General features: G+C 50.1%; 6 protein-coding genes across 6 annotated transcripts; 2 read left to right on the top strand and 4 right to left on the bottom strand.

Annotated features, from left to right (window-relative positions):
* Positions 1-679: 679 nt before the first annotated feature.
* CTAM01_09657 (uncharacterized protein) lies at positions 680-1,287 on the bottom strand (the record flags this gene model as incomplete). The annotated part of the gene is made up of 3 exons (XM_060525675.1): positions 680-773; positions 990-1,134; positions 1,257-1,287. The coding sequence occupies 3 exons, from the start codon at positions 1,285-1,287 to the stop codon at positions 680-682; spliced, it is 270 nt and encodes an 89-aa protein (XP_060379744.1).
* Positions 1,288-10,814: 9,527 nt separating this feature from the next.
* On the top strand, positions 10,815-13,214 carry CTAM01_09658 (uncharacterized protein; the record flags this gene model as incomplete). The annotated part of the gene is made up of 3 exons (XM_060525676.1): positions 10,815-11,032; positions 11,088-12,002; positions 12,071-13,214. 3 exons carry the CDS (start codon positions 10,815-10,817, stop codon positions 13,212-13,214), a joined length of 2,277 nt encoding a protein of 758 aa, XP_060379745.1.
* Positions 13,215-19,755: 6,541 nt separating this feature from the next.
* Positions 19,756-21,042, top strand: CTAM01_09659 (uncharacterized protein; the record flags this gene model as incomplete). Its single annotated transcript, XM_060525677.1, has 2 exons — positions 19,756-19,996; positions 20,060-21,042. 2 exons carry the CDS (start codon positions 19,756-19,758, stop codon positions 21,040-21,042), a joined length of 1,224 nt encoding a protein of 407 aa, XP_060379746.1.
* A 202-nt stretch (positions 21,043-21,244) lies between these two features.
* CTAM01_09660 (D-isomer specific 2-hydroxyacid dehydrogenase) lies at positions 21,245-22,189 on the bottom strand (the record flags this gene model as incomplete). Its single annotated transcript, XM_060525678.1, has 1 exon — positions 21,245-22,189. The coding sequence occupies one exon, from the start codon at positions 22,187-22,189 to the stop codon at positions 21,245-21,247; it is 945 nt and encodes a 314-aa protein (XP_060379747.1).
* A 214-nt stretch (positions 22,190-22,403) lies between these two features.
* On the bottom strand, positions 22,404-22,700 carry CTAM01_09661 (uncharacterized protein; the record flags this gene model as incomplete). The annotated part of the gene is made up of 1 exon (XM_060525679.1): positions 22,404-22,700. One exon carries the CDS (start codon positions 22,698-22,700, stop codon positions 22,404-22,406), a length of 297 nt encoding a protein of 98 aa, XP_060379748.1.
* A 1,482-nt stretch (positions 22,701-24,182) lies between these two features.
* On the bottom strand, positions 24,183-25,876 carry CTAM01_09662 (glycosyl hydrolase family 47; the record flags this gene model as incomplete). Its single annotated transcript, XM_060525680.1, has 5 exons — positions 24,183-24,332; positions 24,408-24,661; positions 24,726-24,945; positions 25,014-25,225; positions 25,276-25,876. The coding sequence occupies 5 exons, from the start codon at positions 25,874-25,876 to the stop codon at positions 24,183-24,185; spliced, it is 1,437 nt and encodes a 478-aa protein (XP_060379749.1).
* Between the last annotated feature and the right edge of the window lie 1,118 nt (positions 25,877-26,994).

Genomic DNA, 26,994 nt, shown 5'->3' on the forward strand with positions numbered 1-26,994 from the left:
CTCTTTCATCACCCAGCAAGATTTTGCAATTTAGAAACACCATCACAACCTATTACTTCCTCTGTTTCGGTGAGATTCTACACGAGGTTCTATTGTTAGTGTAGAGCGTTGCCCACACTGCTCGGGAAGTGAAAAAGGACAACATCCCACGATACAATCACGCCCGGCTCCCACAAAGGCAGCTAAATGCGCTATTTTCTTTCATAAGATAGAGAAAATACGCCCGAGGCAATGTGCGCTTATTCAAAATCTTGCAGGGTAACGGTGTCGCCTTTCTCAGGTGAGGCGGAATTAGGGGTGAGTGTGAAGAGCGCCGAGGCTGAGAGCCCAGCCACCCACGCTATCATGCAGGCTGTATTGGAATTCTTCAGATCTCTAAATCCAAGTGCCTCGATTAAAGCACTTCGATAATCATTTGAACACTCTAAATGTTGGTTGCTACTGCATGTTGTGCTTTTTGTCACTGCAGTGATACATCATTGGGTGTTTCTCAAGTTTCTCGGTTCGGCGGGCGTAGGCCTTCTGACCTTTTCCAATAGAACGCACCATGAGTCAACCTCATGAAGCTAGACCCGCACCGGTGAAGGCCTTATGAGGGGTTTTGAGGGGATATTGATCATCTAATGTAGACTGGCACATTAGTGCTTGGTTGCCTTGTTAGTGGAGATGACCGACGATGCTATATGGGCACAAGTTCTACGCTTGGCACCTCTTGCTCCCGAGCAGGCGGTCCCTTTGTTGGCAGTGCAGCAATAACCTTGTCGGTCATAGCACTAAATCCATCGGACGTGGGGTTTGCAAGTAAGTGGAATAGTCATTCCCAATAGGTACCTTTTCTGTGGTAGGATTTCCCCTCAACGAGGTTGACTTGGAGTTAATCATTCAAGTGGATATCCTCGATATTTATCATGCATTGAACCTGAATATCTGAATCTCATGGTATCAATACGCTCACGAGCAATTCACCTCAGAATGCTAGACTTGGACACGGGCCACTCAAGGTCAGGGTGCTTACCTTGGTTGGCGAAGAACTGGACGTGTCAGGCAGAAATGAGGTGGCTGGCGTGGTGCCCTTGATTCCCGAATCCTTGGATGATTGCTCACCGCTTCTAGCACAGCAATTTGACAGAGGTACTAGCCAGCAGGTACGAGCTATCGTGTCAGTTGTTATGGCCTTTTCCATTCAACGAATGACAGAACACATGATTAATGGTCAAGCGCGCTTATCGATCGTCTTAAGACTGGATCATTATTACCATTAGCGTCTTTCTTTCCGAGGTCGGACATCGATTTCATTGCCTACGTAAGGCAAAGTTGCCAATGACTCACCGCCATGTTAAATATGAAGTAACATCGCCCACTGCAAATGTTGGTGTGCTCATACACGCATGGGATCGCAACGCGAAGTGGAGGGATATGTATGAACGCCTGGTTGCCTGCTCAAGCTGCATTCTCGTCAATAATGGATGGTCTCACATGCTTCACCTCGATGCGAAATCCAAATTCCATGATTCACGAACCAATTTACAGCGTCCTAATTCTTCGATGTGAGGAGCTCTAGCAACTGGTCTCACAGAGCTTGACTTTTTATACTTTAGAGTGTCTTCAATCTAAGATCACGCCAGAAGATGTTCTTGCGAACCATTTTGTGCATCACCAGACGTTCTTCGGTCAAGATCTAACGTTCAACAAGCCAACCGTCGTGTTACCGAGAGTGTATAAGTGCGTACCAGATTGAGTAGTAACACGCAGTTGTGCAATTCGTGGTCTTAAACGGATAAAACGCCAGTTTCATTGCTTACGAGGATGCATGCAATTTTGCATGTTTTACTGTTGTATTACAGTCCACATGCCCCTCGTGTTCGCGTCACCTCATAATGCGGACTGTTTACTATTGTCGGGACTCTGGTGCATTCGATGTTCTTGCTGAGTGACCAATAACTAAGTAACCACATCCTAGGTGAAACATCAGTCGACTCCGTCATCTAAAACGTCAAGGCTTGGTTAACATGTCCATGACCGATGTGTGAGACAATAAGAGGCAGACCAGATGCCTTGCGAGTCCTCATCCTTCTCTTGGAGGACGGCAGCCCTCCAAGTCCTCCGGATCAAGACGCAACGTTCTCGAGATGAATCGGAGGTTCGCCAGTTGGACTCCTGTCCAATGCCAGAGCATTTGGACAAAATAGAAACATGAACAATCCAAAGCGTAACTATTCAACTGAAGATGAGAAAGAACTTATCAAAAGTCGCGTAACTAGTCATTACAATTTAACTCGGTTGCCTAGATACCCCTACCGTTAATGATCTGACTCTCTGATCTTTACCGGAGGTAAGCAAAGTTGGCCACCTCCCCCAAAGGCGTGAAGACCCTACATAATCTAAGGCCCTGGTCCTTTGATATTTGCCTTATCTCGCCTGAATTTCCCCTTTCTTCATTTCGCGTTTCGTATGGCTTCTATAGCACTTGTTCGGAAGTTGACAGCGCGATATGACTCATCGCCTTTCACACCCTCGATCATCTCTACCAATGCCGATGCCAGTGCCCAGGCTACCACGCGGCAAGACCATTGGGAGTCTGGGACCGAGCTGGGGTCATCCCGGACCGGTGGGCCCCGGGTGGCAGATCCGTTGAAGAATGATAATGACCTACTTTAGCCAATGTTCTACGCAGTAGGGTAGAATTATGCGGGTTGTCCCGTGCGGGAGCTTCGGACGTATCCCGCGTGCGTATTCGTAGGGATTCATCACAACATTAGCATTGAAGTCGATTCCCCTGATTGCCCTGGACTGATGGTCGCCCGACGGCCTCAATCTGCGACCATCTGCGGCCAATTGCCAATCAATGGCTGGAAATCTTATACCCAATATTATGCCATCTTTGACCATGGGGGTCCGATATGCATCAATACCCATGTTGACTTTCGCTACGCGGCAACACTCCAAGATGAATCGCTAATCAGACTCATCACTCGCGTAGCTTATGGGGCTGAGCCGTGCTGGTCTGAGGGCCACCATGTGGCCTAGGTTCTACGGGGCGAGCGTGCCGTACTCAGGCCGAATCATCATAAAACTGTCTATGATGTCTTTCATGCCTTGATATCGAACGGCGAAGAGGAGGCCAATAATGCTCAGGTCTCAACAGAGGTGGTAAGCAGATGCGAGATCGAGAAGCGTACCCCGCTGCTCTTGGCCCACTTGCGCGGCCGCTATCTTCGAGGCAGAAGATTGGAGTCGTGGACTTGTAAGTGCCTATCAAACTGACCTATAGTAGAGCCCAACTGTACCTATGTAAGCCCTATTTTGCCCTGAAATTCATGCAAAGGTCTCCTTTCGAGCAGAAATGGGCTCATTCTCCAGTGTTCACCTGACATTTCCCGAATAGCTGAATGCCACGATCGTAAACACTGATGTCGGAGGCACATACTTTAAGGATGAGCTCGAATCGAGGACCTTGATGTCTTCGTCCAAGTAGGCGTCCCGTAGGGCAGCAAATGAAGCATGATATGCGCGGCGACGTGTTGTCTCGACCGAAAGACCGGTGGACTGTCGCAAGGCGTCTTTGGGGCTACTTCGTGGTGTAAGCAACTCGTTGCGAGTGATTCGTTTTCCCGCGTGGCGCTGTGGACGGGAATATCATTCTTGTCTTGGTTCCAGGTAAGCCCCGAAAAACGGCAGGCTGAGGATTGACTGTCTTATGACGGCCCGAGAACTGCCTGGACCGGGATAGCTTTCAGCGCGAAACTGAATGTCCCGAATTCCCGATGAGTGGTGGATGACGGGCATCATTGCGAGGTCGTGCAACCTCGGTCTGAGATCTCCGTGTATGACAAAGCCTGACCGAGCTCTGCGAGTTTTCCCTGGGGAAACCTTGGTTGGTCAATCAATATTGGCTGTCAGACGTTGAATAATCTCGAAGTATGCCTATTTGGTGCACTGTTTCCCACTCATCGTTGAGCCATTCACAAACAATCTGGAACAGCGATGAGCGTGGCGGAGCGCCACATAACGAAGGCTGATGTGCTCCGGACGGGCGAGCGGCACGCGTGAGAAACGGTCTCGGGACTTCGGAAGAGCCCCGTACGGGGCTGCGTCCCTGATCGAGTCCGAGAATAAGATCCACTCGTCAGTATCACTGCCGAAAGATCGCAGTCTCGAGATCTCCTGTTGCACTGGCAGCCTCCTGCAAGTGCACCGTCGTACACACCCTCCAACGACTTGAAAGCCGTTGGCCCACACTCGTTGGGGTCGTACAGAGTACTACACATTGCGAGCTCAAATATGCAAAGTGGAAGAATCTTTTTCACTCAAGAAGCTCGCTGTGGTCAAGCTGAAAAGTACAATGGAAAGCATGGATATCAGGAGCCCTACATACTGCCATCATTGCCCCTCTGCAGGTGCCCATTATACGGGAAGTGAAGTGCACCCCCGAGAGCCTCAACGAGTAGGATGCCGCCCGTGACTTGTGGCGGAAGGAGCGGGTAAAGTTCCTATTCAGGGATTGCAAAGGCCTGCAGATTCGGATATGCAACATACGTGAGGCCATCACGAAAAAGAAAAGTATTCAGGGGAAGACAGAGCTTATTCCTTGCGAATGACGGGACCCCAACTACACACACCTCTTTGATCATGCGCGATATTTCCGGAACCCCTGCAAGGCGACTCAATAAATGATGCATGTAGACAAAGGAGTTTGAAACCGGTGAAAGGGAGTTCAAGTAAAGGTATTTGGTTTGCTTGTGAGGGCGGCCGGCTAGTGGCGCAGTTTGCAAATTGTCACCGCTTGAAAACGTGCTAGCCAATGGATGGCCAAGAGGACGCGCCTTACACCAACCCCCTATTACCCCCTATTGAAGTGATGCCTTGAATAGCATAAGATGAAGAAACGGGCGTGGGCGCCGGCACGTTCAGCCCCATTGAGGCTTTGGCTATTAAATATAGCACGTTTACCTATCAACTTGATAGTGATAGGGAGTGAAGCATTCTTGGGATAACGCGGGTAACTGCAGTACAGCCAAGGGAGAGAAAAGGTGTCATGGTATACCCAATTGAATTGAAACGTGTTTTTGAAGGGATGGTTTGATGTTCACCCTGGGTTATGAATTCCTTCTGGATTCCAAGGGTCCAAGTTGAGAACGTGTCTGCCTTACAGCGCAGTCTCAAAGACAAGGCTCGTGTAGACGTATGCCAATGATGATCTACATGAAATATGGGACCAACATTCGAAGGCGGCTTGAGCCATTGAATTTTCGAGGCAACTAGGTGCCAACTAGCCAGCCTCGTGGCATGCATCATGTTGAATATCAGCGTTTCAATTCCACATGAGGTGGTCCGTCATAACTCGGAACGTCGGCGGGCGTTTCTCAGATCAGTACGAAATAGATCATAACCACATCCACAAAGATACGAACAACGACATTGATAGTGAAAGGCGCTTGCCCATGAGTTGGTCGCCGTGGCTAATGGTGAGGCGTCGTGTTGCCTGTAAGCTGGCCCAGTCCCAACCAACTGCAGATATGTCCTTTGATTGAACTATCAAACAAAAGGTCGCTGGCGTTGTTGGTTCAATGTTTGTTGCCCACCGCCCCTTTCCGCTTGCTACTCCTTTGAGCCTGCACCGCGGCTGTAGAAACGGCACAGTGCCGCTGTCCACGACCTCATGCCTTGCTGTCATAGGGCTGATTGTTGGGTCGGCATGCGGGCCGGCAAAGTTGCCTTGCTGCCTCCTTCAACCCTGTTCATTAGACGAGATGACGAAGTATCGGCTGGCTGTGAACAGCTTCACCGACAGGCGCCGGCCGTCTTAGGCATGTCGACCATTCCTTTGACCCGAACAACATAGCCATGTCGGGTATGAGGCGCTGTATGGTAAGGCGCATAGTTTGCCTGTTAAGGCAATCTGATTGTGGCTCTAGGTATATCTGGAGACTTCTATGACGCCTCGGTGTGAAAATCTCGAAGAATATTGGTCTGCGGCGTAAAGTCGGTAGGGTAAAGCTTCTGGCTTTGTCCGGCTGTTTTCAAGGCCGGGAACGGGTGTGGAGATTATGGCTGCCAAGCGTCCTCAAGTCTCCCGATAGTGAGGTGATATGATGGCTTATGAAGAGGACATGTGCTTTGTTTATCGAATTGGAATTCGGTATCGCATTCAGACTACGGGATCTCGGAATTAGCTCTAATATCATGCCACGGCAACTGGTGATGAAGAAGGTGACCCAGTCGAATGCAACAATAAAGGATGTTCTTGCTCAGCCCATGTACCTGGACCTCTCCTTTTAAGAAAATCACAGCTTCATGAGACATCAAAATGCCGCCCAGCCAGACCGCGGATGATGAGGGGAATGGATACACGCGCTTCCGCTCGGGTGGCATGACGGATTCATCATGGGATTGAGGTGGGAATGTCAAAGCATGGCAATGAATTGGCGAATGATGCATGACCGACGGGAAAGGGTGCCACGATTTAATTTCCTGTTCTCCACTTAGTTAGAATGGTGGATACATGGTTGCCTCGTCCGGGCAGCTGAGCAACCTGATGGTTCGCTACCCAGTAGACAGGCAGCTACGGCTAGGGTGGGTCTGAATCTAATTGCGTTACCATTGTGGCGGGATGTGGCGCAAGTGCTATATTGTGCCCCTGTCGCTGTCACGTGCCTATATGCCTAGATACTCATTCGTCGACGACCTCCCGTCACTTTCAACAGCTCCATTTATTCAGTTGGCTAAAGTCAACTCTTTCCAAAATCATCTGTTTAAACAAAACTCCCAGCTTACTTGCATAAGTTTTCCACACTTGCGAATTCCATTCTTAACCTATGGAGCACGTAGGATCTGTACAGTCCTACACTTGATATGTTAGTGCATTGCCAAGTTGCTTAGATTGAATGTTTGGAGGAAGTAAATTGCCAGCCAATTTAACGACAACACCTCGCACTTACTCACGATTTTTATTTTCCAGATAGGAAAGGCGCCAGCACATTAACTTGATGGAGCCCCACCCCAGTCACGATGCAGACCTGGCAGTTGGGCAGGTAAATACGTAATTCCGATGCTAGCCATAGACATACCGGCCAGGTCTTGTCCTACCCAACCCCCTCATGTTCCAGCCTCGGAGGTTGGGCGGCACGCAGCCTCGGTTGGGCCTTTATCACGAGTAACATCCTTTTATCCAAGATTGCCTCAGCATGCCACGTCGACAGTTATCATGCACATGCAATTATTGTAAATGTGAGTAAATTGATTCGCCGACGTTCAACGGTCAAATGTGATTTATTAATTTCTATGCATTGTAAGTCGTTTGTAGCTAGGAAAAGGCTTCTATACTTCTACTCGCTTCATCCCTGTGTTGTGGCAGCGTGGTATTGGAAGTGCAATGTTGATGCATGCGGGATATGTTACAGTTGCGTGGTGGTTTTTTTCTGGCTTTACAGGCGCAAAAGATCGACCTTAACGGGATCAGGCTTTTAAGGGAAATCGCACGATACGATACACTTTTTGACTACACGGTACGCGCAATGTGCCCCAAGCACGCGCTCAACTCAAAATGGTGATTTCCATACGAGTTGGTATAGACTTGCTCTACCTTCGCACCATGAATAAGAGGACAAGAGCTAGTGGTCTAGAACAAAAGCTTGTGAAGGAACCATAGAGAACATGCGGTGTGGAGATCATATTTCACTTTACATGTATGCTGGCTCCAAGATTGAAAGCTAGATATTTCAGCCTTACTTTACTGGTTCACTCAAGTTGGCTCGCTGAACGATGAATGTTGATTATGTTGCTGAAATAAAACGAATGTTCCTTCAACAGCAAGGTTTAACATCGTAATATGCCACTCTAGAATCGCCAGCTATAGGCCAACAGAAGGAACCCTAATGTAGGCCAGATTCTAGAATATTCCAAATAATTAGTAATTATATTCTTGCCAGGTGTTAACGACGGTAAGTCCGAAAGACCGGCGAAAGATCTTTGGCTAAACGACGTTTCAACGTTTGGAAGTGGAATCTTTGATCCGCCGCAAGGATCACTTTTGGAGAGCCTCAGGCCGTGGTATGTAAGATTTTCGCTAAGGATCGCGAGTCTGCCTAAATACTCCGAAAAGAACTGGGTTTAAAAAGGTACTTTGCAGTCGTTAATGCCGAGTCCTTCTCCAGATTAGTCTCTGCGCATGAAGTGATGTAAACACTAGATACTAGTGAGAGAGCCTCATCCAGGGGGTTGATTCAACTCGCCAATCATTCAAGTCACAAGGCCCCAGTCCTCAAGTGACAAGAGTTGTGGTTGCAGCTAGCTGAGCCATCCACACCATCTTCCTTCATTCTTGATAAATCTGCAATGACTGGTGATGATTCATTCTGCACTCGGGTGCCTGGAGTTGCCCCATTGTCGAGCAAATCCCTGTGTTGTCGAACCCGCCCCCGCCCCCCCCCCCCCCTCTCCGAGACCTGCAGGGGAATTAATGTTGGCCGTGTAGCTTGTAGGCAGAAGCTGCGTATACATCATGCTCATTGCCAGCCACATGACACTTCACGCCGAAAGGTCGGTGTTGGGAAAGCATCAATTCGTTACGATGCTTCGAAAACGTCGATGGCAACTGCAACTAAGACAGTGGTGAATCTGATATTGCCCAACCTCAGCCCAGAGAGTTGCAAGTTGCACATGTCTTATGTGAATGTCTCCGGACGCCTTGATCCACCGGTGTTCCACAAGTATGTGAATGAGGAGCCAGCTTTCATTGCCTCCAGAAGGCCCGAATGAAAATGTGTCCGTCTCTGGAGCAACAACTTTGTTGTCACGGGTCCAGTCAGCATACGAGTCTCGTCTATCGAAATATCGAGTCAGCGGCTCAGCCAGCCTTGATACGGCGTCATCAAGTTGCCTCCTCGCGTATCTGCAAATCTATCAGCTTTCAGCCGTGAGAGGGTAGTGTTTAGGGAGAAGGCCTCCAAACCATGCGTCACGTTCGTCGTGATTTTGGCCACCAGGGCCGACCTCGCCAATGAACCAACCCATAAAACACCAACACAAGCGTCGGAATTGAGTTCAGTTCCGTCAAGGGACCGCGGAAATGTCCTCAAGTGGTGGCTGATACGAGGATTTTGTGGGCTCTTTGAATCGTTGCTCGTTAATATTGCGTTGCTTCGCAGTAGCCACGGACTCGCCGACATATGATGCAGCACACAGGTTGTGGCTGAGCTCACCCGAGTGGCGTTGGACTCTGGAGATTGGTCGCTTCATGCCTTTGGCGTATGAGAAGATTTGTCAAAAGTAAGAACACAGAACCGAGCATTCCGTGGCCGGAAGCACTGAGTTGCCACGGGGCCCTCAACTCTTGAAATGTTCCGCAACAATATCTCCACGGAAGGTCAAGGAGATGGAGATGTTTCTGTGCGGCTATGAACTCAGTCACTGGGGTTGTGGCGTGGTTCAGTGCGGTCGCTAATGAGCCACTTGAGCCACTTGAGCCAATGAGCTGGGTTGCGTGAGCAGACCAATGAGACACCTCGGAAAGTACCAAGGCCAGACAGGCAACAGTAGAGCCTAAGGTCGAAACTCCGACTCCCAAGACTTAGTACCCGTTGTACGCTCAGGACGAGACCCCAAAATTACAAGACTCACTCAGACTCACGAGCGCGAAGTCTTCGTTGTGAAAAAGAAAGAGGTAGAGACATAAGAGAAGAAGCGAAGTCAGAGTCTTGCTTTCCAATGGCACTCACGGCTGAGACTTCTGTCAGCAGGGCCCAATGTTCGTGGTAACAATTCTCGAGAAAGTCAGCTGGGCTAGACCTTCTGGCCTGACACGATGTTGTTTTGTGTAAAAGACGAATAACTACGAGATGAACACCTTTATTTGGCCAGCTGACGTTACATAAGCCAGGTCAACTGATCACAGAGATAGAGGTTGTCTTTGGGCAAAAACATGCACTTTCGTTGGGCCGTATCTGGCCCCCAACTTCTTAGTGACGTGTCTACGCTAACAAAATGCAAACCGATCCCCGACTCTGGACATTAGCACAGCATTTCCGCACAGAATAGCCTGTCATCTATCCAGTGCATTTGCCAAAGCCAATCAGCAACGTGTAAACCCATTTACGATGAACCGTCCTTCGGGTTGTGAAGGGATTACTGGAAAGTGCAGAACAGAAGTGCATCGTGATGGGTTAGCAACACTAATCTATACTGGCAAGACAAAATGACGACTTTGGAGAGGGCACGCCAGGATCTTATACTAGGTATGATAGCGTTGACCCCCCCCCCCCCCTCCCCCAATGGTTAAGTCTTGGAGACGAGCGTTCGAAAGACTGGAAGGTGGAGGGGGGGACAGCATCCGAACCACTGCTGGTTCGCAGGCTTGGTTCGCCACAGAAGAGCCTCATTTAAGGCGTCCACATATACGTATGTATATGCCTCAGGCGTGAATCGAGCTCCGCAGGGGGGGGGGGGTGCGGGGGTGCAAGCCGGATGGGTCGCCATCCCTCTCAACCGCCGCCTCATCATTTTCCGCCGCCCAGGCAGGCTGGCAAACAGTGGCTATTGAGAAGCTAGGTACCAAGGATGTCTGTCAGTCTCGAGGATTTGAGAAACAGTCGCGAGCTGCATCTACTGGCAAACCAAGGCAGTTCGTTCGCCTGAAAAAACTAGAAAATTGCTCAGAGTATGAAAGGGATTTAGGGCCTTCTTATTCTATTGCTGGTTTCTTGTCTCCAGAATCTTGTCGGCTCAAAACACGTTCGGGAATTACTTTAGCCCGGAGCACTGATGCCCATTCTGTCCCCGTACGGATTTTGGGCGGAACACACGCGAATACATCAAAAATGACGAGCAATTCGCATGGCATAAGTCTCGACCTTTCGAAGCGAATTACCAATTACAAGCGTGCAAACGACTCTAACCTACGAAAATGTTCGCATTGCGCCGATTATACGTTTCCTGTAAACTCCACGAAAGGCGACGTGGAGCGTCACTTCAAAGACTGCGGCCATAGCAGGCTCGACAGCAACCAAAATGATTTAGTAGAGAGGACATGGGCACAGTAATGCTGTCCTTCACAGAGCTGCTTGTTTCAATGCTGACGTTCCATTGCTTAGGATAAAAGACCGCCAGCGAACGCGGCCCTCGTCAAACTCGCCGCAACCTCCGCCCGAACCAAGTGCCCCAAAACAAGAACCTATAGACAAGGACGTCCCGAGTGCCCATGATTCTGTGGCCGGTCATGATAGGCAAGGGGCCGTTAGTCCATCTTCAGAAAAGAATAAAAGGAAGGACGGAGATCAGAGGTCTTCACACCCAAAGCGCAGCCGTGCAAGACAGCCAAACCAAGCTTCTGGTGCCAGCCGAGCGGAAGATAGTGATTTCCAAAGAGACCCCGCGCACAAGGCTGGCAGGCTATGGACCCCTGAGGAGGGTGCGTCTACTCCCCGGCGGACCGATGCCGGGCGATCCAGGGAGAAAGATGGTGCAGACCTCCCCCGAGCAGCTTCCAATCGGTCGTTTGAGCATCCGCGTTCCTCGGACTTTGATAATACTGAGGTACTAATCAAGCAGCCAGAGACGCGCCCTATTAGCCAAGAACAACTTGTTGCTGAGGTGAAGGGCATTTATGCTGGGCTCGTCATGGTTGAATCGAAGTGTATCGAGGTCGACAACGCTCAGAGTTCAAATAATGAGACCAATCCCAAGCTAAATAATGAACAGTGGCAGGCATTGATCGCTTTACACCGAACATTGCTGCATGAACACCATGACTTCTTCCTTGCGTCTCAGCATCCCTCGGCGAGTCCGGCACTACGACGGCTCGCGAGCAAGTACGCCATGCCGGCGCGCATGTGGAGGCATGGGATTCATTCATTTTTGGAGCTTTTGCGGCACCGTCTGCCTGCCTCGCTCGAACATATGCTTACGTTCATTTATTTGGCATATTCTATGATGGCTCTATTGTATGAGACTGTTCCAACTTTCGAAGATACTTGGATTGAATGCCTCGGCGACTTGGGCCGCTATCGGTCAGTAAACTCAAGACAAGACATTGTTACCAATCTTCCCACTCCATACATATTGACTCTTATCACAGTATGGCTATTGAAGATGATGATCTTAAGGATAGAGAGGTCTGGACTTCAGTCTCTCGCCATTGGTACTCAAAGGCTAGTGATAAAGCCCCTCAAACGGGTCGCCTCTATCATCACCTCGCAATTTTGGCTCGTCCCAATGCTCTGCAGCAGCTTTTCTATTACACCAAATCTCTCTGCGTGCCAGTTCCTTTCCTGTCTGCTCGCGAGTCAATTATGACTCTGTTCGACCCGCATCTCAATGGCACACAGACGAGGCTGCAAGAAATTGACGCAGCCTTTGTGCGCGCTCACGCCATCCTCTTTTCGGGCAAGAACACAGATCAACTCTCCTCGTCTATCGACGAGTTCATCGACAGCTTGGACAACCACATCGCACGTCACACTCGTCGCTGGCTTGATAGCGCGTATTACATTTCGATCGCGCTAGGGTGTTCACTTCTCGAATATGGTAGCGAGAGCAATCCTATTATGAGAGCCATCAAATCAGGCCGTGCCGACGACGCAGACGTTCCAATGGATGAAGCTGAAACCATAGCCGCTCCAACACAGAAGTTTTTGGACGCCGTGGACTTTGCAGCTCGTACTCATAACGTTGTGTTGAGGCGGTTCGGCGACGAGAACATCCGCCCCTATCTGCACGTCACACTCTCACTCCTCCAACACTTGTCTCAGTTCCCTGCAGCAATGGGACTAATAGAAGAGAAGATGCCTTGGAAGCTCATGGCATTGCTCCTCAACACCATCATGCCCACGGACATGCCTACTGAAATTATCAAGACCATTGAGTCGGAAGACTTCCCCCGGCCAGATAAGGGTGATCCTCGTCCTCTGCCGGACGACTTCGCGCAGCGGGGCCTCCTTTGGGTTGATAAATACTATCCGAGCGATTGGTTTACGGCCACGAAAGTGGATGACGACGAAAAGTATTTCGAGGTTGCGTCAATGATGGAAGAGCGCTCACAGCGCTGTCTTTGGCTGGGCTGTCGATTAGCAACATCGGGCAAGTGGCTGAATTACGACGAAGAAACCAAACAATTTGGCGTGGCACCGCAATTCGATATAGAAATACCTGACCTCAGCAGCGACGTCACGTCTCCAGATGGCGATATGATCATTCCCGATGCTCCCATTGCGAGTCAATGACGGTGGTGGACTGGTGAGTTCTATTGGTGGGAGGCGTTGCGTTGGAGGCTTTTGTGTAGCATCAATAAGAGAGTTGTGCGGCGTTCGGCGTTTCATTTGTATTTGGTTTTTTCTGTTTTCCATTTCCGCGCTTCCCACGATGCAGAACCAGCCCCGCTTGCTCTAAATACGTTAGGTATCCAGACACTGGCTATGACTAGTGAACTGAGATGCCAAATAACTACCGCAATCTATCCGCGGTACCATGATTCGGCGCCCGCGAAGCCTTGTATCAGATCGAAATACGTCTGGCTAGACTGTAGCTCGCCGGCCCGTAGCAGGGAATATGGAGGGAAGAAAGGCAATAGATGGATCATTCGTTCGTTGCTGCAAGTCTGTTCTGATTCATACTCTCGAGTATGTAAGTATCTCTATGTAGATAGTTTCAACCCTCGTTCTCCGGGTGTAACATTGACGTCCTCTGTCCGATGAGATTTCCGTGATCTTGATTCTTAGTCCCGGGGCGGGATGCAGTTCGGCCCGGCCCGGCAGATCAATACTGCATATGCCAACCAGCCGCTTTGGATTGATATTGGTTCTAGGACTTCTTGAAACTAACTAAAGATACCCATTGTGATACAATGGCGAGGTAGAAATGTTTCAGATTCCGTACTGTAAGTAGGTGTGTACGTACTCGGGATATTCCAGATATCCCGTCGGCACTCCGGGGATCGGCACCGGACCCGTGACTGGCCAATAAAAGCACCCGCTGTCTGGCAACTATACATTTTTGAAGTTGGGCGTAAAGGCCTTGCAGTAGTATAATTGCAACGATTCGCCAGCCTTGCAGAGTTCATCCGGATGAGACATTCTACACTCTTTCATAGGTATAATTGTCTACCCAGTGCCAAGTCCGCTTCCCTGATGGAAATCCTCAAGACTCGCCATTGGCGTGTTCACTTGACTTCGGTGGCAACTTGACAACCGCTACCTTTGTGGAAACTGCAACAGAACTATAAGCCCATGCGCCGAGAATCGAAAAATGCCCAGTAAGTTGGAGGAGAACGTGATATCGCGAGGCAACCCGTTATTGAAGTTAGACGTCGGTGAGAATGTATCAGGATGCTAGGCGTGACCCGAACCCAGCCACCCGACTGACGAAAATATCGACGTAAGCCGATGAGGAACGCGGCATCTACTTCCCTCTTCCTTTCTAAGCCCATAAGGCAACTGAGCTTCTACGCCCGGATATTTCGGGTTGGAAGTGTGATAGCGGCAACTTGGTCGTCATTTGGCGGGCGGAGTAAAAGGCAAATCAATACGAGGGGCGGGGTGGTATGCACCTTTGCGAAACCAATTCGGCCAAGTGTGCAGCACACTCGGCGATTACCTCCATGGAGAAACTAAAAGGGTACACATGCAGGATCAAAGTCTCGAGATCAAACATGTCAAAGCAGCCTCTCTACGTCCGTCGGAGGGACGGTTGTTCCTGAATATCTCGGAATTGTGCCTAGTCCACCGGCCCCCAATCCGGGGCTGAATTCGGGCGGTAGACGTCTGTGAACCCGCATCTCCCTCGGGACTCGTCCGGGCCGCTGAAAGCAGTGGTAGTACTCAATTGATTTGATCTCATTTCTCGGGTCCCTATTCCGTACTGACGCTAATTGTGCGCATGGACGTGCGTTTAATATCGCATCCTTGTCCGAGAACCGGAGGTTGGCGTTGGACCACGGACGTTGCCTTGCATTTGGTGCCTAGCAGGCGGGGGGTTGCCTTATTCCATGGTTCAAGTAGTTATGGATGTCAAAGACTCCGCCAAAGGAAGTAAATGATTTCAAGTTTTGCATTGCTGTCACAGCAGAGAAGCCCGTCCTCCGTTACAAATAGGCAATGCTTCGGTAGAATCCAAGTTTAGAATTGATTGCTAATATTCTCAACGCGATGGTGAGAAAAAAGTGCTTCCTTCGGACTAACTAGCATTTGGTGCTGACGGTGCTTTTCGGGCGTAAAGTCCGATGCGGTCATGGGATCGTCAGCGTAAGAGGGTCTCCCTCTTCATGGTCAGAGTCGGAGTAATTCAAGACGCCTTTCAGCAAAGTGCATTCTATCGGCATCAATGACGGGTTCTGTTAATACCAAAACCCATGTTTCAATTTCACGCTTGAGTGTTCGTTGCTGTCTCGAGAGGTCAATGTTCAGGTTGGAGCTAACGCCCCTGCCTGTCAAAAGTCCCGAAACTTTGATAGCTCGGATTCGAGTTTTGATTTGGTTGCCTTATCCCTTGCAAGCCATTCCCTGGAAGCGCATCAGACGGTTCCACGCCCGGAACATGCATCATCACATCCAACCCCTGCGGTCCCATGTGAACATCTCGTGCCTTCCACGAGGCACCACTCCATGATTTATCACCCTTCAGTAGCCTACAAAAGGGAGCTCTTGAAACCCTCGTCTAAGTTGACGCTAGGCACCAAAATGAAACCTTTGCAAACGTAATGGCTTCGACTCCGAGACATTAGGCACAGTCTACCATTTGTAAAGTCGTCATGGGGCACACTGTTCCATGATATCTAAGAGGAATTCTTTTGCGTTATTTCTATGGGCTGAATGGCTGGCGCATTTCTCCTGCAGTAAGTAATTTCCAATTGCGGACGGACATAACGCCCGCAAGCAACATGGTGTGGTTTCATCGACCCATGCATGGTGATGCGCGCACGCGCGCACGCGGCACCCTTCTGGCCACCCTCCATTTCTATGGCATGAGCCTCGTCACAATTACTATGAGTTACACCGAAGCTGCCGTTGCCCCGGTTTCTTAATCAACCAGACAATGTCAATATTAGGACTGGAAATGCAAAGATGAGCTCCATTGAGAGTCAGGAAAAGCTCGTTCTCGTTGGATCCAAATTGCATGTACGAAAGCTCTTATCTCATGATCTGCGGAAAACTTGAATTTGAAGCTCGCAATCAAGAATGAGGGGTTTAGTTCCATGTTTGCACAGCCCGATCTTCGATCTAGAACAGCGCCTTTGATGCAGTCACGCTGTGAATCTAGTGGTTCGCCGTACCTTTAGGCAACAACATTAACTCCAGCCGGCTCGTTTATTTGGCCAATGATAAAGTAAGCTTTCAATAACCTTGGTGACTTTTCAATCTGCCACCTAGAGACCATTTGTGGAGATATCTTTGTGATCTGCGATTCAATCAGTTCGATACTTTGTTTTTCTAGGTATGTCTGTAGCAAGATCTGGCTGTCTTTCGTGGTGTTGTCATTGTCGGGTCATTGAAGTTCATGATTGATGGTCGATGATGACTATCCAAGGCTCTAGAAGAATGCGGGGAAGTCTGGAAAAACCAGGTAGCCCATGCAGCAGCGGCAGAGCGGTTGCGCTAGCCGCGGCTTTGGGTAGGCGATGTGGCCGCATACCGGTAAGCCAGATTGGGCATCCGAGCCTATCACCTTTATGAGGAAGACAAATCTTAACGCCCGCATTCCCGGCCTCCCGCGATAGGGTGCCAAGCTGCATCTCGGTGTGGCGTGCTTCCCACATCCATGTAGGTCAGGAATTGGATAACGGTTGATGATCTGACTCGATTGGTACCTCAGTGATGGACAGCCTTTGAGTTGATATCAACTGGAAACGAGTTGGGGCCCTACACCAGTGAAGCGAGCAGGTCAGGTTACGAGGCACCAGATCCAGTATGCTGTCTCACTGTTCCAGAGGATATTTTGGGTAAGAGCGCGCATTTACGGCGTGTGAGAACGGAATGGGAGATATCAAGGGCCAGAGTCACCAGACTAACCACAGTATCTCGATTCGAGAGCCATTATGTAAATGCTAGGGAGATTCCGACTTGAAGCAGAAGCAGCAGCCATCGCAATGAAAGGATGTGGATGCACTTAACATGCAAGCCACTTTTGCTTCTAAGGTGGTTGTAAGGCTAGACATGGATTTGCATATGCAGACATGAGGGAAAGAAGGGTTAAAACTCCAGACGTGTTCACTGATGAATCGAAAGGCGATTTCACGAATCATTAGCGCCGCGCATCTAGCGTGTGGGTGCCTCGAATTGATGCACTTTCCTCAGCCTTCTCTGCTTCTCGAGTCAGATCATTTCCCCGTCAAATAGCTGACGCTGTCGTGAGTTGATTGTGAATTATACGACAGTGAGTGGGCAGGCAAAAGTAAGGCAACTGTCACAATATGTATGTAGAAGCTACGACTACGAAATATCAACTCATCTACCCGAGGAATACTTACCAAATGTTGCTTTACACTTTGTCAATCTGCAGTCTGTGGCCGATGGGACTACTACTGTGTCACCGAAATTGGAACTTGAGATATGTTAAGAGACAACAGATGAAGTATCAGATTATTGCTTTCATGTACAGAACTTTAACAACGAATAAGAAAAATCGCAAAGAAGGTTGTGTGTGCACATATGTGCTCTCCCAGACCGAGACCGGCTGAAAAATGGTCGCTTGGCCTACATTGATTGTGATCGAAAGCCATCCCCCTAAGATCGCAAGGATGTGAGACTTTCCAGATCTGGTAGTCGGATGCGCATTGCACATGATCTCTGAGATGCTTGTCCGGGAAGGGCAGCATTCCCCAAAAAAGGTATAATAGGCAGGCAACCTCATGCCGGTGATCAAATGACCGTCATGAATTAAAAGCCATCGGATAGAGGGCGGTGTGCTGCATCTTTGTCACACGTCAAGTTTCGGTCTGGAACTTCCAATCATGTTGAAGACTAAATTGTAATTTTGCTGCAGCCTTGTGACTGGGTGTCAAGGGTTCAAGCAGGCTGCGGATCTAGGGAGATGGTTGCATCCTGACTTTTTGTCCGGCAGCCTTGCTACCCACGTATTCTTCGGAAGAGGCAGAAAGCATTTTCTCCAGTGCGAAAAAGGCTAGCATGATATCGGAAGTGCGTTTGGTACTAGGCTCAGGTTTCTAGATTGTAATGAAGCTCCTTTGACTGGTTGGTCGATTCTCTAGGTGCAGAATGTAAGCAATCGGCAATTTTCACAGAGTCTCTGTTGTGAAGTTGCGATACTAACAAGAGGACAAATATGTGTTGATCACTTTATTTTGACATAATTCCCAATTCTTTTCGGGGATATTACTTCTTTGAGATCAAATGGTACGATACAAGTGTGGTCAGAGAATGCAACATGATGGTCGTTGAACTTCAAGTCAAAGGCATTTCAAGCATGTTTCTTCATTGGATGAGAGCTCCATCGATTCTTAGAACGAGTTAATAGGCCCAATCACATATTCTTGAAATCCATGTGACAGGTTGCGCACGATAGGATCCGAAGGAAAATCAAGCATCAATTTTTGAATTTCAAGACGATAATCCAAGTCACGAGTGAGAATAAGTGTCTTAGAAACATATCGCATCTGAAATTGAAAAGGAACACAGCGTATATATGTCTAAACCGGACAAACAGCTTAAGAATTCCGAACTCGTTGATTCTAGTTCATAATGTGATAGAAATTGGAACAAGTCATCACGCATACTTTAGGTATATATCTGGACAGAAGAGGAGATTGGCACTGACTGAGACGTCAAACGGGCGTATTGTCCATGGTATGACGAGCTTCAGGTGCTCAAGTCTATTGTATTTTATCACTGAGTGATTCCCAAAAGACTACTTCAGGAGCAAAAGGTTGCTTAACCCTTGCAAGATCATAATAGGCCCAGGATTATGACAGAGCTGAAGGACACTGCTCATAACGTACACCAGAGGCCTATAAGATTTGTGTCTTTTTGGTTTGCCATCGAACTTTTTAACACTCGGCCAACCAAATACATCTGCTGCTGCAATTATCAAGAAGAAGTCATTTACTCGAACTCATGAGAACGCCTAGTTCTTAAGTCATTACACTTAACAATTCTCGACGGACATTGAGTGGCTAAGAAGTATTATATTGTACAATACTGAACTGAAGTATGTCATTGGTTTGATTTGTTCTGATTCATAATCTTGAGGTACTCGAAAACATCATCGGGACTTCAGAACACTCGTTGACATCAGGCCATTGGCAACTTTTGGTCCCATCATTGGGTATCAAGAGCCATTGAAAGTACCTTTTCCAACTCATTCACAGCTACGTGTTCAGGCAATACTTTGTCATCTCCAGACATTTACATGTTCAAGACGGTATTGAAAGGAAGAGTCTTTCTCTGAAAACGCCTGCTTTAACAATATTCAAGAAAGACGCAATAGAGCCTAAGGTACCGCAGGTCACACGGTTGAGAATGATTAGTCGGCATCTATGACCTTAAGCTAGACGGGAGGTGCTCCCGCGCTTGGTCAAGCAGACGGGCAAAGATCAGTCAGAAAACCCTTTTCGCTGCCACGAGACAAATAAAAAACCCAGGTGCTTGCCTCCAGTTTCCCCTCCTTTGCTTCATCACTTCTTTCCTCCACAATATCGTTACAAGTTACAGTTGTTTCTTCTTCCCCCCAGAATTTCCCCCCTCCCACGAAAAGCCATCGCAATAATTATCGCAGACTCAGAGCAAACCAACAAGCACAGATCCATCGAAGAAGATGATGAACGAGAGCGAGGAAGATGAGAACATCGCTCTCGCAGCGAAAGGACGAGCGGAGATCGTCGAAGGAAAGTTCAGGGAACTGGGGATCCCTCGCAAATTCGACTACGAACGCGTCAAGGCCGCGAGAGCATACCAAATGGCGAGATCACTGATCCATGAGGGTCGCGATTCCGTTTCGACTGCATGGTTCGCCTGGTATATTGATTTCAATGTGTGGAACTTCATCCATGAGAAGTGTGAGTACTGCCGCAGACATCAAGTCCGAAACCCTCTGCTGACGTTCTTTAACCGCCTCCTAGTCGCCAAAAACGGCGACCACGAGACCTTCCCGTGGATCGACTTCGAACCAGCCGTGAAGCCCAAGACCCCAGAAGACGCCTCCGCCTGGTTCGACGGCTTGAAGGACGCCATCAAGCAAAAGTACGACCTTCCCGCCCTGGAGCGGAAGAAGTTGGGTCTCACCTTGATGAGACCGGAGAATTACCTTGTGCGTGACCACGACAAAGTCGCCGCGCGTTTGCGCGAAGACACGTGGAACAACGTCTTCCCCGGAAGAGTGCCTCCCCACGGCATCGCCTTTGAAGTCATCGTTCCCTCTGCCGTCAAGATGTTCTCGGATCTGAAGTGGGACGTAACCCGGGGAGCGCATCATATCCCGGATACAGTCAGCATTTCCACGGTTGGGCGAGTACACCGCCGCGGCCACTTTGTTATGGCCATGGTTCTCGGTTATAACCCTGGCGTCGTTGACGAACCGGAGAGCAGATTGATTCTGGCCAAGACGTACGACCTCATCTTGAAATGGGCCGTAACGATCATCATCACCGGCAGAAGCATGAAGCTCACCAAAGCTTTCAAGGGCTTCGACCTGCGGGAGCCTGGACTTGATGCTGATGGAGAGTATGCGACCATGGGAGGCATGGGAGACGAGATGGAGCTCACACGGGAGCAGCTCGCCCTCTGCGCTGAGGAGTTTGATGTGGTGCCGTTGACTTCCATCCCGGACTACACTGTGTTCCGGGTAAGCGAATGGCTGCACCGGGAGGTTTGCCGCACATCGGCAGAGGATCGCTGCCGATTGCTCCGGGATTGGTGCCAGCTTGAGAATGGCAAGTTCCACCAGAACCTCGAGGGGATGACTCGAGAGGACCTCCAGAAGGCTTGTCATGAAGCGTGGATGGAGAAGACAAATAACTGGAAGGAAACGCTTGACGTCACGGTGTGGTCGTGGACTGAGGAGGTTTACTGGGCGAAGAAGATTGCGGAGCCGTTTGACTCTTGAGCGAGATGATACCCAGCTGACGGAGAGGGATCATGGTGTGACACTCTGTTGAGTTCTGGGCAAGGGCAGAAAGGGGCGACGCATAAGTCAAACTCTGGAATCATGAAGGTCGTTTTGTATTGAGCATTGTATCAATCATGTCTATTATCCACCAAACCACGCTCTCCATCCATTTTTTCACTTCAAAAAAAGCCGCCGCACCTTAGATGACATTCTTCAACGACTGACTAGCACGGAACCGCCTCAAGTTATACGCAATCAACGCCTCCGCGCCCTGCGGCCTTCCACCAGCAGCATGCGGCGAGACGACAACATTCGGTGCCTTCCACAACCGGCTCGACTCGGGCAAGGGCTCGGTAACAAACACATCCAGCGCCGCGCCGCCGACCTCGCCCGCCTCGAGCGCGTCCACGAGCGCCTCCTCGTCAATGGACGTGCCGCGGCCGACGTTGACGATCCACGCGTGCTTGGGCAGCTGCTTGAGGCGCGCGGCGTTGAGCGCGTTCTTGGTGGACTCGGAGCCGGGGAGGATCATGACGAGGGCGTCCGTCTCGGGGAGGAGCTCGGCGAGCTTGTCCTCGCCGTAGACCTCGACGCCATCGCGGATGCCGGCGTTGCGCGCGACGCCCTTCACCTGGGCGCCGAGGCCGCGGAGGTGCGGGGTGAGCGACTTGGCGATGTTGCCGAAGCCCCAGATCAGCACGCGGGCGTCGCGGAGGGTGGTGAAGGCGTTGGCGGGGCGGTCGGGCTGCGGGCCGCCGAGGTGGCCTGGCCACTTTGACTGGAGCTGGTAGTCGCGCATCTCGTAGAAGCGGCGGGCGGCGTTGAGGAGGAGGCCGAGGGCGTGCTCTGCGACGGTGTGGTCGTGGAGGCCTGAGCCGGTGGTGACTGTTACCTTGGAGGTGTCGAAGCCGGCGGAGAGGACGTCGTTGGGGCCGGCGGCGAGGGACTGGATCCACTTGATGTTCTTGAGGCGGGCGGCGGCGTCCTTGAGGTTGTCGGCTGAGTTTGTCCAGGTGACGAGGATCTCGGCGTCTGTGTGCTCCTCGGGGATGGTGGTCTTCACGTCGTAGGGGACGAGGTCGACGGAGAAGCCCTGGAGGCTGTCGACGTCGAGCTTGAGGGAGGTGGGGTAGAGGAGCTTCATGGTTGTGACGTGTGTGGTGTTGAGGGTTTATGAGATCTAGAGGTTGGTGTGTTAGTGATTTTGGTCCCCAATTGGAAGCTTGGATAGCACAGGAGGCTCTTACATTATGAGTGGTATGAGAGGAGAATCTGAACACTGAAGAGATCGTGAAGAAACACCAGAAAAAACGAGAGCATCTGGAAGAAAATGAGCGAGGGGTCACGTCTGGTTTTACCTAACCTCGGGGCAAGGCATACCGATGACGGAGAGACCGCGATCCAATAAAACACAACGCGCGCGACAGCTTCCGTGTAAGCGGGGGTAACTGGATATTCCATGGACTGTGGACGGGGTGGATGGGTGGGATGGTGGGGGAACAGCGCCAAATCCGCACCAAGTTCCCACTCGCCCACTCGACGACGTCAAAAACGAAGCCATCCGGGCTTGTCGTTGGCGTCGTCAAGGTGGGGGAGGGGGCGGGGGAGGGGAAAGAACCCCGAACTTGGCTTGCTGACATGATCCCAGCAGCCATTTGCGTGATGGCAAGCACCGCAAGCTCACAATGATAGCCCCTCTATTAGAGAGCAAAGACTCCCCCGAGGCCCCCAAATTTACCCAGATGGTCCAAGATCCAGACTAAAGTAGCGCATTGCATGTACACAGTACTGACTCGTCTCATGAACCCGCAACTTTCTGCGTGGCAACACGTGTAGACGTGGAGTTGAGTTCGGAGAAATTTGCTACTATTGGACGAAAGCGTGACCATTTTTTGTCACTTTGGACCAACGCGCCCGGGTTTCAGCGGCTATTGAGCGGCATAAACACCGATAGTTGCGGCAACTCACCGGATACTTTACCGTTCCATATCCGCCTGGCGAAACGCCTCTTGGGGGGTAACCAGGGAAGCTGGCTGTTTTTTTTTCGGTCTTTTTTCTTCTTCTTTTTGGGATGACATTGTTTGGTCGTGTGATTTGTGAGTGCTCTGAATCTAATTCTGGCTATCGAAAAGTCAACTCTAGATTCCCTTACGGCTTTTGATCGAATTTCTGATTGCCGTCACTCTTTTGTGACGTCTCGACGTCTCCAACGAGTTTCGGAGAACTTTCTGCAATACCCCAAACTTGGACAGAGGGTTTGGCAATGGCTTTCGGTTCGGCCTCCAAAGCTTGAACACGTTTCCTGGTTTAAATAGCTTGGGTTGATTGCCGAAATCCAACATGCGCAATGATGCACTACATTCAGTCAGGTCTAATGTCGCCCTAGCTTCCTTAGCTCCGCGGAATCAGGTGGGGTATTGTCTCCATCCATCGCCTTCTCCATATGAACAGGAAACTCAATCGCGGGCGAGCAATTACCTATAATTGAACACTTTCAAGTCGGCCTTCTAAATCTCGGTTTGAAACCGAGTGCGAGAGTCTCCGAGACTCTGAGGTTCACTTTAAGTTGGTGCTCGTAGCCACTCATACAAGGGAACGGCGTGAAACTCCAGACCTAGGTCTCACCGTGGACTCGGTTGTCACAGCGATTCCTCTCCTAATGAACCTACCTCGTGTCGTTGAGGTTATCAGCAAAGTCAAGATGACCGGATTTTCTGCAACTCGCCGAAACCCCTAGAGTAGCTCAGGTAATCTTGTGATCACAGACGTCTATCACTAGCACAACGGGCAATCATACTCTTGGCCTAGCAAAAGTCTTCCCAATCCTCACACAAATGTCTATTTCTATGAGTCTGTAATTAGACAAATTAGCATGATAGATGTGAGAATGTTGCAAGGTCAAGAAGGTGGAGCATCCGTTCAGACTGGTTGTTCAAACCGAGACTTTTTGCCCGTAGGCTCTATAGATCTTCTGGTTACTATCTTTCCCCTCGGTGGCGTAGCTTGCATCCTTTTGGCAAGGGTCATCCTTTCTAGCTAAGATGAAAGTGAAGAGTAAATCCAACCACTTTCCGTCAAGCTTTTACGCCTACACGTAATTATACCAACCCTAGCTCCAAAGATTGTTTGAATGGCTGTCATCGCGGCAGCCTTTCCCAGCCAGTCTTTAAAGAACTCCTTGGCGTAAACCTTGGAAAAGGATGAGCCTCTGTGTTGAAGACGACCTCTGTTAATGGAATGTAGTCCGTCGGCGAGAATAGCAAGTATAAATACTTCAGAGTCTCAGCCTGCAGTCGGCAACGTCAGCTCGAAGTCTGCTCTGTATGTAACTTTGTTTTTCGACCACTTAATATATAACTTACCAGCCAGAAACTCTCCATATTATCCCTCGTCGACGCGGGCACCGTCCGTACATCATTCATACTAGTATACCCCTCTCCGTCGGGCACCAAAGTATGCTTCTGGAACGATTGGAAAATCTTCCAGCCCCATTCTCGGTACATGGCATTGCCAGTGATGCGGTACATCATGAACAGACTCTCTACCGTCTCGGGTCTTTGCAGGTTGTGAGCGTCGAGGGGCTTGATGATGAAGTCCTTTTTCCACTTCGACAGTACTAACCATTATATTAGCACAAGGCTCCTTTGCTTGGGAAGGTTGGAAGAGAGTCGTCAACGTACCACTGCTTTCTTTACGTAGCCACCTGTCGCCAGGTCCGGGCTGTAAGTCTGCTTCTGTGGCGTTGAACCACGTAATCTCGGGGGCGAGACCAGTGTCAGTGACGGCATACATGCCCCAGCAGGTGTTCATGATCTCGATCGAGAGTTCGATGTCGTCTTCGTGCTGAGCCGTCCAGCCCGGGTCACGACGGGCTTCCGCAAGAGGCCGCCCTTCTGTTGCCTGTCATGGCGGGGTTCAGCCGGTTGTATCCTTAGTACATGACAGAATGAGAGACTTGAGAAACTCACAGCCATGGCGATTGTGCCCGGAAGAAAGCAGACGAGATGGTCCATCTTGGGAGATAGCGGTCCTCCCACGCCGGTCGGAAGTTCTGCAACGAACTTCAGTGCTGCGTTCCGCGTTGTCGTGACGAGGTGTCTCGCGATGCCGCCCAAGGCGTCATCCCACATGTCGCGGTAGATGGATTCGCCTGTTTGGAGGTACTGCTTCGCAAGATACTCTATGAGGCGTCAGTCTCGGAGCTATCTCACAAAGTGGGCTCGATCCTACCATAGTACGAGTCACCTCGACTTCCGAGCCGAATCTCCCTCGTCGTGAACTGTCCGTGGCTCGGATGCACAAAGATGGGAAGTAGTCCACCCTCCATCTTCTGGTCATCCAGCACCTTCATGACGCGCTCTGCTTTTTTCCAGTAAACGTCATTTCCAGTCAAGTGGGAAAGATACTTCATCTCAAGCTGTACAGTCGCAGCCTCAGCCGTGGACGAAGCCCCACCATCCGCATGCGAGGTGATGCCCTCCCTCTTGCCGATGTTGACGCTCGCATACGGGATCCCAGAGTTGGAGTCAAACGCCACCAGGAGCCGGTCCGCCAGGTCGATCGCCTTCGAGAGATAAACAGAGTCTCTTTTGGATGCGACATGCGGCAGCTGGGTTGAGAGATAGTGTGCAGATAGAAGGCCGCCCAGCATACGGATCGTGGTCTCAAAGGTGTTTACGTCTTGCTCTTGGTCCCAAGTGAGGCTGCGGTGCAGCCATCTCCTGGCGTCAGCGAGGGGCTGGGTCAAATTCATGAGCATCATTGTGTCCAAGCTGTCGACGATGATCCAGCCTAGACCCTTGGGAGACATGTTTTCTCCTCTCTTGGACATAGGATGAAAGACATCGTTACCTTGAAAAGAGTCGGCGCATTAGTTGAATTCGAAGAACGGGACGACTTGTCATGTAGGACATCTTACCCCATGCGTGTTTCTTGTAAGCATTCCAGCTCGTCAAAAACGCATCTCTCACTTCCTCTCTTCTGTCATACCAGTCGACGAATTGGGCTTGTGGGATGTACTGCATGTGTCCCAGAGCATCACCAGAGAAATATCCTCGAAGGCATGCGACAAGAATTGCGGAGACAAATATGCCAATGAGGATATTACGTATCCTCCGTCTCAATGAATTCTTTCTCTCCCTGGACGAGTGCAAAGAAATCCGAGAATCACGACCGGCCGAACCAGCGGCCTTGGGTCGTGTGGGTGAGTGCCGACTTCGTCGGTTCGGTGAGGTGCCCATCGTGGTGTTCTTGCTGCCGAAAATGAGTGTGATTGATCCAGAACTAGATTCGATCGTGTCTTCTAGGACACAACTAAAAGGAAATAGTCTCAATGCAAAAGAAACAGAGGAATGGATAAGTACGATCCTCCATTCAAAACCAACAATCAGAAGCGCCAGCGCTTAGCGCCCTTGGGCCTTGCCTGCAGTCTGAGGAAGAGGTACCCGATGAGCCATTATGCAAGGGCAAGAACAACCAACGGGCGGTAATTGCAACCATGTTCCAAGGACGAAAGACGCAGTTTCCTCAAGTTTTCGCTTGTGTATTCGGGAAGGCAACAAGCGCCTTCCCTTTCAATTGGTTACCGAAGAGTTGGTAGCGGCCTGATTGAATCTTGGCAGCCCGAGATCTCAAGATGCCATTCGCCCAGGTTCCACAAAACTGCACGATGTTGGAGCTCGTTACTCGGGGGGGGGGGGGGTTCTTTCCATCTTGTGCCGCGCGCTACGCTTAGGAAACTGCGGCCGTAAGACTACCCTACCTACCTTGCCTTCACATGGCATGTTGTTGGGGCCTGTTTTCTCGAGAGACGCAAGCGCTGGACAATTTCTCCAGATCGCACCTCAGGCCTGGCCAACGCATGGCTCACATCTACAATACAGGCCAAAAAGAGCCCTCGCTGTCTAAACATGGCAATTGAATTCAGAACCAACAAAGGAAGACAGCACG

This window comes from Colletotrichum tamarilloi (genome assembly GCF_030869305.1).
Source record: "Colletotrichum tamarilloi strain Tom-12 chromosome Unknown Scaffold_39.1, whole genome shotgun sequence".
Taxonomy (NCBI): domain Eukaryota; kingdom Fungi; phylum Ascomycota; class Sordariomycetes; order Glomerellales; family Glomerellaceae; genus Colletotrichum; species Colletotrichum tamarilloi.